Source organism: Bombus bifarius, unplaced genomic scaffold (genome assembly GCF_011952205.1).
Source record: "Bombus bifarius isolate JDL3187 unplaced genomic scaffold, Bbif_JDL3187 scf7180000008199, whole genome shotgun sequence".
Classification (NCBI taxonomy): Eukaryota; Metazoa; Arthropoda; class Insecta; order Hymenoptera; family Apidae; genus Bombus; species Bombus bifarius.
This window is the reverse complement of record NW_022884505.1, coordinates 516,570-527,947: the sequence shown is the minus strand read 5'-3', so window position 1 is coordinate 527,947 and position 11,378 is coordinate 516,570. Positions and strand designations below refer to the sequence as shown.

At 29.5% G+C, this 11,378-nt stretch overlaps 1 protein-coding gene across 8 annotated transcripts; it reads right to left on the bottom strand.

Moving 5' to 3' along the window:
• Window positions 1–619: 619 nt before the first annotated feature.
• Window positions 620–10,567, bottom strand: LOC117210076 (sorting and assembly machinery component 50 homolog). 8 transcript variants are annotated; one of them, XM_033452704.1, is made up of 9 exons: window positions 10,371–10,567; window positions 10,050–10,121; window positions 9,884–9,958; window positions 9,542–9,800; window positions 9,226–9,451; window positions 8,773–9,151; window positions 8,392–8,686; window positions 7,282–8,298; window positions 6,640–6,658 (listed from the first exon to the last, which is right to left on the bottom strand). In XM_033452704.1, the coding sequence occupies exons 1-8, from the start codon at window positions 10,389–10,391 to the stop codon at window positions 8,114–8,116; spliced, it is 1,512 nt and encodes a 503-aa protein (XP_033308595.1). In that variant the 5' UTR covers window positions 10,392–10,567; the 3' UTR covers window positions 6,640–6,658; window positions 7,282–8,113. The 8 variants fall into 8 exon arrangements, with proteins under 8 accessions (XP_033308592.1, XP_033308594.1, XP_033308593.1 ...); XM_033452706.1 differs by having other exon boundaries at window positions 9,226–9,440; window positions 9,582–9,800; window positions 10,371–10,566; XM_033452705.1 differs by lacking the exon at window positions 10,371–10,567 and adding an exon at window positions 10,209–10,231.
• Between the last annotated feature and the right edge of the window lie 811 nt (window positions 10,568–11,378).

The following is an 11,378-nucleotide window of genomic DNA, read 5'->3' as shown; positions in this document are numbered from 1 at the left end:
CGATCGTGAAAAGGTGAAAGCAGATAGCGTGGAATAATCCTCCAATACTCACGACTATTTTCGTTTCTTCTCTTTCCATTAGAGACGAAAGGTTTGCACTCTGCAGACGAGAAGACGCCGCGTGAAATCGTAAGTCACGATAATCCGCATTTAGCAATGCGCGTTAGAAGCGACGTGTGTTGGTTTTAAATGTGTACCGTATATTCTGATAAGAAACGAACGTGTCATTGTTAGAACGAAGCAATGATAAGGAAAAAAGAATGAAAGAGGAAGAGAAATACTAAGGAGATGTTTGAAAGAATGAAAAGGAGATTATGAAATATATCGAACAATATACAAAAACGCTAAATTGTGTAACAAATTGTTTTTATTGGGATGTAAAGAGTATCCTTACGTTATCGATATGATTTACTATTTTCGTAATATGCGTAAGAAGCATGATATCGTACCTGAGAATTCATTTAACTGACTAGTATAATATATACTTCTCCTCGTCCAACATTTTAAATAATTACTCACTGTTTCTTTATTTAAGAATTGTCGTATCTTTGTTTACTAATTCATTTTTCGCGATACACAATTGAAGTTTACTGTTGTCAGACAGAAATATTGCGTCAACTGAGGAAACTTCCCTTGAACTTTATTAGTATCATTATCTGTTATTGGCCACATTAATTGCGTTGGCAATTAATTGCAATGACTGATAATTCTGTAAAATTTAATAATTTCGTAGCGCAAAGTCAAGAAGCGGACACCGGATAATTTCGTATTTTTGCAATCGAGCGACTCATCATTTGACCAAGGGTCGACGTTTGTCAACGTTGTGTCAACAACACATCGCGTTCTACATCGCATCGAGAAACTACAGTGTTGCAATGGTCCGTGGTGTAGCCCTCTCTATTGCGCCAGCCATCCAGTTAAAATCGTGCCCATCCTCTTCCGGTTCACCTTCTCTCCTCAGTGCTCTTTTCACTGCAGATGTTTGACACGTTTCCTGGACAATGATGAATATACTGTTGCGAGTCGTTGTCATCGTATTTGTCGTCATTTTGCTTGATCTTGTAAATTATGTATCTACTAATAAAATTGCAGAGATCGTAATCTCTTGCTTCAATTAAATCTTAATTTCTATAAGAAATTTTTTATACAGATTTGATTCACGCATATTGAGCGAATTCTATTACACTTCTCTAACTATTCATTTCTTGAGAAATTCCCTTTACATTTATTTCCTAAGGAATTTCTCTTTCTCTGATATTCGTTTCCTGAGAAACTTTGTATAGAATTAAACCTAGTGAAAATGTGTTGAAAAATATATTTGAGGTTTCAGGGAAACGTCCTGCATAAATGAAACGCCGACTAGAATACCTACGATATAACACGGGTATATTCCGTTATCTCATGTTTTCATTCATTCTGCAGACGTTAAATCATTTAACCACTTCGAGCAACACATTACGCTTCTACTGCTTAATAGGTTTCTTCATTATATCACGCGCGCTATACCTTATGAACAAAGAAAGCGCAGCAAAAGATCAAAATTTCTAATGCTGTAGTTGTAATTCAATTCCGTGGAGTCATAATTCATTAAACGGCGCACGAAACGGAACCCTAGTAAAGAAACGAACTTCCAGGAACATAACTATACTGGGACTAATACGCTCGCGGTAATTAAATGCAATTCGATCTTTCTAAATCTTTCTAATCTAAATCTTTCGAGCGTATCTTTCTTATCCAATCGCGAGAAATCTATCGCAAATAAAAAATGCACCTGCACAGATTACGATAAAATACATCATTTTCTGTGGAATAGAACGAACAACAACGGAACTTTCCCACGAGATATTTTTCTGTTCTTCAATGTCAGAAAGATATAACAGCTGAAGGATAAAACTATTCCACTCTTATTATTTCTACTGCCAAGGCTGCGCCTTTGATGATACGTATTACTTTACTTGGAATGACCATTAGTATTTCTAATTTTCTAACGTTAGTAATTAATTTAGACATCATTAGTAATTCACTTTCACGTTCATTTGTGAATCATTGGTTTAAACACAACACTTGATTTCTTAAAAAAAAAAAAGAAATAAAAAAGGAAATAGTTTAGTAAAAAAGTAAATATTGTCTAATTAAAAACACTGTAATGAACCATCTGTACATTAGCCATGAAAGTATCGGTACTGTTAGAAATATCCATCGTGTCCGTTCCATCGGAACCAAACGCTACAACAGTGTCGAAACGACATTGTTCTTCAAAATGAATTCGTAGGACAATCCGTAGGCAATTAAGAAGCGGGGTCCGTAACTGCAACGTTAATTTTCTGACCACCAATCAAGCACTCTATAGTCATGTAACTTGCCCTTGGCATAATTCGGATTGTATTATTACATTCATTGTTAGACTCTGAGAAACTTCTCAAGTTACTCATGACAGGGGCTCTAATAATGTGTCGGAACCATTGTCAGTCCTCCCTCATTGGCATATGCAATTAATAACGTCATGTTAGTGACAATAAGAAGTGCATCTAACTCCAAACCAGCAAACGTATATACATATTTGGTATGTGACCAAAATTAAATGATAAAATCTCATACCAAAGCGTTTGTTGTTCTGTTACATGAGTCAGATTTTATTTTGGTAAGATCTAGCCTTCTCTAATGATGTTTGATGGAAAATTACATTAATCAAAATCGTGAAATGTTAGTTGAAGCTTTACTCCTGTTAGTGGGTATCATATATACAGTGAAAGTTACTTTTACTAAACAGGTGTCGAAAACTTTTTCAGACCAAACATCTCATAAGCCATAGTAAAAGAGATTAATGTGTTTATTCAATCGAATATATACATATATTTACATGCTAAATACATACGTAATGTTACTCTGATTTCCAAAATGAAAATACTATTTCAATTTTCCTTGATAAAAGTTAGACATAGGCGACTACGTACGTGAAGATCGAGTCTCCTTTTTTGTAATGTTACATATTAGAACTTAAAATAATTTCTAAACTAATGGAAAGAAGTTGTTAAATAAGTGTAAGTAAAAGATTATTATAAAGTAGATTATAATTTAATTATACAGATTTTTCGTATAGCGTCACACATATCATTGACTTTTGTTATGTACACGCAGAATAATTGCTAATTGATTTTAAATATTATTAACAGTACACAAGTTTAGCAAGAAGAATTTTCTTTGTCCTAGTCCAAATTAAATTTAACAGAAACTAGACTTATAAATTAACGTTTCTTCAAAAGCATTAAAAACAAATTTATGTTCATTCGATTGAATTATGAACAAAATATGCATTATTTATGCAAATATATACTTGAACATAAGTTGAATATTTATTTATTAAATATTTTCGTTAATGTCTTCTATACATATTTAATATAATTACAATCAAAAATAAAATTTAGATACAAATAAATACATATGATATTAGATAATGATTAAAACTGAAATAGAATTTATCTTATACCATCTTGATCTGATTGTGAATTTCAATTCCTAACTTATTATAACTTTGCCTTGTTATAATTTTTTTCTAATTCCAATATTCGCGATACAATAATTACCCATAAGAAATATTCAGATTCTTAAATAAAATTGTGATAAGAAATCTTTCTAATAAAAAGATGGAAGATAAATAATGCATATTAATAAATAAGGCAGATGTGCATAAGCTGCGTATTTGAAAACGAAATTGAGTGGACATTTTTGATTTACATTTACTAATTTTTTATTATTTAAATTATTAGAAAAGAGTAATTATATCAAGCATTTTATATTTATACTTAATATTTAATATCTACTTGAAATGGATTTAATTATATCGTACAGAATTAAATCTCTATTACACGTGTAACAAAATTGCTACAATTACGTGTAATTTTATGTGATTTAATCTCGTATTTAAAAAATGTACATATTTTATAGTTACAATATTGGAAATGTTATGAAAAAGTCCCGAGTTTATTACAAAATAGTTGCACAGATGAAGAAATGATGTATATTAAATATAAGAAACATGAATAACTAGTAAATTTCGATAATTTATTTTTCTGTCATACAATGAAAATGATATCTATTTATATATTTAGTGACTAACATATAATTCAATTTCATATTTCATAGATTAGATAAATAAGATGAAATAATTTAACCAAGAATATATATGTATGTATTATTTACATATATATAGTCTGTTACCTTATGCTATTTATTAATAGTTATCAGATATTTGAGAAATATTAATAGAGAAACGCTTATATAACTTAAGTTTCCATTCTTCTCAAATTATATTAAATGATCCAATATGAAATTTCCATGTCTAGTAGGATATAAAATTTAGCACTTGTTGCATTGATTTATAAATTTGTAGTGAAAACAAGTATGTAGAGTACACCGATCAATATAGATAATCACAGAGAACAAAATTTATTTCCATCACTAATGAATATATTGCAATTTAACACAGACATCGTACACTAGTAACTCACAGCCTATTTTGTCATCCTACAAGACTTATTATACATATTTTCTTTTTCTTTAATACATCATCTCTTCTTCTATCTTATATAACATTAATTTTGAATGATACAGTTACCTTGAAGGAACGGTGAATATCAACTTTATTCAGTAAGTGTAAATCGCTCATGCCAAATATGAGTTCTGTGCTGTACTGTTAATATAGGACTAAGAATACGTTCTATAGAATTTATTCGGCCTCTAAATCGGTCTCTATCTCTCGCCATTTCTTCCCATGGACCTTTTCGAGCTGCACGGTATGCATAGTCCCAATGCACCATTATATGAATTACTGGATTCAAATTAAATTTTACCTATAATAAAAATTTTACAATAAAAGTTTTAATAAGCGGTAATTCACAAAATTGTAATAGAAAAAGTTTAAGTTGTAAACGATTAATTACTTTTTGAATCGGAGATATAGATATTTCATCTTTGAATAGTTTTTCATCTTCGTTTGTTTGATCTACATCGCTCTCTTCACTGTCTTCGCTATATTCAACATCACTTTTGCAAGTTACTTCGGAACCAGTCTCAAATACTATGCAGTAACTATCTTCTGAGTCAATAGAACTTTCTGATATTAAACGTGGTCGAAATGTATTCTTTTGCAAATCGTATCTGTTTTCAACAAAATTCTGATCAAAGGTATCTGTTTGTTCTGGATATTCGAGTATACTTCTCATTTTTGCAGAAAATCTAGATATACCACAATTAATGTTTCTACATATTTTTTGTTTCTGAATTTTGGGCTCTACATTGGCAAACGTATATGTTAGAGGACTCACTGTCTCTTCTATAATATATTGTACAGTATCTACTGTAGCTTCACCTAAATATAAATTTCCTGATTCTTCTGTTTTCTGAATTTCTGTTATATCATACTCTTCAAGTTCTTGCCAGCATTTAAAATCGTTTTCTATATCTACTCTAATATCATGTTTAGTACGTTCCTTTCTGTGTCTCGTTTGGCTGACTCCAGAACGCCTAAGCTGCGACTTTGCTCGTCCCCGTCCTCGACCTTTTGCCACTATATTAAGTTTCCTCCGTTGCCTCGGTGAGAATGATCGTTTTGGACCCAAGTCTGATTCAACAAGGTCTGTTTTACAAAATCTATCTGTTACACTGCTAATGACTTTTTGCAACATATTTGTGAACAAATTAGGGACTGCAGTTTGTTGAACTATCTGTGTATTTAATGCATTTGTACTAGGTATTGAACAAGAGTTTTCCTTATTTATAATAATCTTATCATCCACACTGTTACTAATGCAATTAAAACATTGTTTTTTATCGGACATATCCTTACTGTATGTGTCTTCAAAATTATAACAATTTTCCATAGCACTCATTTCCTTCGTGTTTATATCAGAACAAATGTATTCAAACAATTCCTCCTCACTTGTTTTGTTCGAATTTTGAAGTGATATTAAATAATTACAATTATTTGTATTACATCTAACATCTTTATGAATGACTGATTGCTTTTCATCAGATCTCTCTGCATCTTTGTTCTTGATACCAATATATTCATAACTAAATTTTAAATTATCTTTTGTATTTTTATTAAAAATTTTGCATATGTATGATTTTTTTTCATCAAATACATCATTATGAATACTCTCGACAACATCTAAAGATTCTTTGATCTCGCCATTGGAGATGTACACATTATCGGTATTTAATGGTTCTCTTTTACCTGTCAGATTCTTAAAAAAGTCGTGTGAAATTTCATTGTTTACAACTGTTACAGACAACGGATAATTAATACTTGCTATGAATGAAGCAGGAACTTTAGAAAATTGTCCCCAAAGTACGTTCAAAGCGTTGAGGACACTGTGAAACATGTTTTCTTTCTTTGGGCTATGCATGTTTGTGTGTCCATTCAATGTATCGTTCATCGAATACATTTTTTCCATTGTTGTATCTGCAGGTAAACTCTGCATAGAACACATGCTTAACAATGAAGCAAAATTTCTGCTAAAAAAAAAACATTGAATTTAAAAGACAAACTCAGATTTTTGAAATATCATATGATATACATTTAATTATACATACATTATTCAACACAATGGTACTTTTCGACAACCTCTTCCTGTTCTCATAAATCTTCTTTGTTTAGCTGCAAAATCAAATTTAGCATTTTAGAAATATTGATTAAAAATGGTTTGCTAACTGTAAAAGCAATAATATTATAGTTATCTTTCATAGTTAGCAAACCATTTTTAAACAGTGTTTCTAAAATGCTAAAAGCTGCTAATTATTAATAAATAAATTTAAACTTGATAATAACATGACAAAATGACAATATGTCAAATTTTGCAAATTATCAAATGTTTTCTAAAACTTTACAAGAAAACATTCGATAATCATGATCGTTAGATTTTCAATAAATTATGTATATTAATTTCCAATGTAAAAAGGAATTCATATTTTATAATATATGTAATTTTATTATTTCGATACTCAATATTTAATTAATTGACAAAAAGTGTCATTTTTGCATTTTCAAAAACACGCTTGAAATCAATATATATAACGTTTATAATCACGATAGGGACATCGTGAATTTATCGCGCACACTCCAAATATTAATTAAGATAATAGATTATTAAATAACGGCATATCCAAATTTGAAGAATTACTCAGATTACTTCCGTATGATCATAACGGCATCATTATAATTTTAATATTAAACATGATAGAACAATTTTACAAGATATTATTTTCTTTCACTCAACATACAACAAAGATAGCCTCCACAATCGCGACAACCACAATCACGTAGGATATTTTGTTCGCAATATGACAACTGATTTTTTCCTGTACCACACTTTCTATGCTTTAACAATGGATATTCGATAAACTTCGTTACTTCAGATACAATATTTCGCTTTAATTCTTTAATAATTCCGGAGGGTTCCATTGTAAAATGACGCATTATTATAACACACATTTGAACTATAACTTCTAAGCGGCCATTTTCAACTGGTTACTGCATGGGTCATTTATAACTCATTTATCACAGGGGCGCTGTCTGTCACAACGATTCACATTTAGACTATCAATTCACGAAAGATAAAAGTCTATAAGTAAATCCAATTCTGCAAAACATGTCCTTGATAACATCTGATATTGGAAAATAACATATGCATTTTATTTATATTTTATTTATTATTGATTACACTTAAATATTCAAAAATATAGACAAACCATACTATGTAATCATTCATTTCAAACAAGTATGCATCATAATAAACTGATTCATCATACTTTGATGCAATCTCTGACTTTTCGCAGAAAATTGTAGTTGGTTTCGTACTTGATGCAAACTAGGAAATATATGTGCTCATCTTATGTAAACAATTGTAATATAATAAGATGTAAAAAAATTCCGAAAATACGTTTGAATTAGCTCTTATTTGAAATGCTTTTTGCTGATACTTATCTCTAATGGCATTAGAATGTATTCTTCATAAGAATAATAAATTTATAATTGTAATTTATTTTACATTAAATGCGTACGATTGACATAAAAATAGTATAGAATATACAATTTACTATCCCAAAAAGTTATTTATAAGTACTGCAATCCAAGCCCGAATTGAAATTGTTGCAATACATCGCTTCTGACAAATAACAAAGGCATAACTAAATTTAATTCTACTCTCGCTATATTTCCAAGTTTCATCGCAATACCCCCGCCAACTGCACAACGAACATTTTCCTTAAAAATTTTCATATTTTCCTTATAATCATTTGCTGCAAATAACAAAAAATTACTTATTTTTGTAACTTCACAGATGATTGAAAATAAAGATAAAAAAAGATATTTCAAAATTTTTAATGTCGTACCAAATTTGAAAGTGAAATTTGATACATTTCCACCATTGATGAAACCATGTAACTTGAACAAATCACCGAAACCGTGACGACCGGGTCTAAATGGCAGTGGTGTGTATAAATGAAGCGCAAGTGCCCAATATACATCGCCTCCAATTGAATTTCCATCGTGGCGAGGTCCACAACCTCTCATATCGAATCCTCTAAGATTCAATGGTCCACCCAAGAAAAATTGATCGGCGATATTTATTTTCATATCATTGCTGATTCCTCGAAGCAATCCAGATTGAAAACCCAGCTGAAAGGTCTAATAAAATTTCTATAATCAGACAAATTGTATAGAAGATAAATCATTCAAAAGTCTAATCTAATTCTGAGTTAAAAAATACTTGCTGCATATTCATGAGGCGTCCAATTAGTTTGCATGATAAGTTCATTTTTAACAAATCCAATATCTCCTCCGAGACCAGCTACTTCTGTTGAAAACTGTACGAGACTTCCCGTAGTAGGAAATATTAACGAGTCTCTTTTATCGATGGAACAAATATGTCGCAGTGCAGATTTCAAATTTGGACCACATTGTTCCCTAACGCGAAACGACGCTTGTTTGGACGAAATAATCTCCCTATATGTAGCTTCATATTGTAAATTATGCTTCAGTATACTTGCTCCATCTGTGTTAAAAGCAATATCTAATAATAAACCTTTATCACATTGACTAAAACCAGACCATGGAAACCTATTTGATGTGTTAAACACACTGCCAGTTAATCTGTAAAAAAAGTTAAATTATATATTAACTGTAATTTATAACATTAATATTTAAAATGGAACAATTTTACATACACTTTATGAGGCCAACTGCCTATAAATGGTTTAACAGCAGATATACTTATATTAGTTGAACTTTTTGAACCATAAGAGTATTCCATCTGAAGACGTTCTCCTCTTCCAAATAAATTGGGTGCTTTTGCTTGAATAATAACTGAACCCTCATTATTTCCAACCATAGTGCTAATTCCACCTGTTAGACGTCTCATTTCATGTACCATAAAAGTGACCTGAAAAAGAACATGATTTAAAGTCTCTCATACAAATATAAGCTAACTTTTAGAGAAATGATTCATGAGTGAACTGGAATGAATTAAATCTGAGAAATTACTTATTTTTTGTTGAATTAGTGTGTAATTATATAGACCCACTTCAACGCCTTCTGGGGTAGCATGAGGACCTTGACTGGTATCAATGTAAATTCCAATATTCCCAAAACATCCTAAACCTTGCAATTTTTCTCTCACTTTATAGGAGCGTAAAATAATATCATAAAAATCTTCAGCTTTAAACAATTCTGTTACTTGGGCTTTTATTATGTCATCTTTTGTTCTCATGAGTCCATCTACATGTATTCTATCAACTCTTGCCTAGTTTACAAAATATCAAGACTTAGAAATTAGTAATTTATATAAATAAAACAAATGTTTTATGTTTATATTAATGAGTGTACCTTCACTGAATGAAGATCAATGGATTTCTCTTTCCTTTTTTCAAGTAAATTCATCTTCTCATGAATGTGTGAAGACTAAGGAAGATCGTTAATCATGAAAAATATATTTAAAATATTGAATCTATATTGGATAACTTTTAAGTCAAAATATATGTATATTACTTACAGGATTATCTTTTTTGAAATTTTTTCTTTCATTATTTGAAGATTCGTTTATATTTCTAAACATATTTGATTCCTGAAATGACAAAACACGCGAAACGTTAACGGACAAAATTTAATTAAATAGTAACTTGCAAAAATTCACTAAACGTACAATGACAACCTGTATAATAAAGAAAGGAATGCTCAAATTTAATAGAACATTTAGCACAATTATTAAATTTAAAATAAAGACGTCAAAAATTATTATTAGAAATTACTCATGCAGCAAATTAATGGTTTTAATTTTAGGTTATTCTGTAATTTTCTAATAATAAGCGTGTACCTTCGCATGAACAGTTCCCATTTTTGTTAGAAATTAATTTTTACTACTTGCATAAGAATTCACATTAAAATCATGTAATAAATTATGTCAGATCTCTTTTAATGTTTAGTAAAAAATAAATGTAAATTTTTTTAAATCAAATATTCGGAATGACTGAGAATAGGGTAATGTGGTATTCTCAATACCGGTTCTATGATATCGCCCTCTGCAATACAATACTTTTGATAATAGAATAATAATAAAATTATATCACTTTATTAAACTTACAAAATTCAAAATTTTCATTGTATATATGAAAATGTTTATTTACTTTAATTCAAGATTTTATTTATTTTAATTGCCTTTTATATTATTTGAAGGCTCTTTATTTTAGTTACACATGTATGATGTAAAAATTGCATACATTCATAAAAGTATTACATATTTATCCTTATTAAATATAGCAACTGTATCAAAATGTATATTTTAATTGTATATATTTAAAAATATTACAAAGTTTATGAAAATTATGGGAAAATTTTGTAATCAAGTAGAGGTAGATGTTACTATAATATCAACAATACACATTATCATAATATTAAGAAACCTCATTGTTACTTAACAGTTAATAGTTAATTGCTATATTGTGCATAAATGTAGAATAATTAATTCATTCTTAAGAAGTAAATCCATATATTAGAATATAATATCGCTTACAGGAACTTTTAGGAGAAGCTTTATCAATTATGTTTATGGAATTAAACTTTGAAATAATACAATAACAAAAATGTAATTTATGAAAGATGCAATAATAAGTGAATAAATAAATTACATTACTACGCGCATTTTTCTGGATTAAATATATAATTTGGCATAAAAGATAAAAAAAGACAGAATAATGTAATATATTCATATATGTATGTCTTTAAATTAGGTCATGAGTCTTCATTTTCATTTGTTAGGAACAATAGTATAAGATCCATGTACATACACATACATATTTCAACAGAGATATAAAATATCAAAATT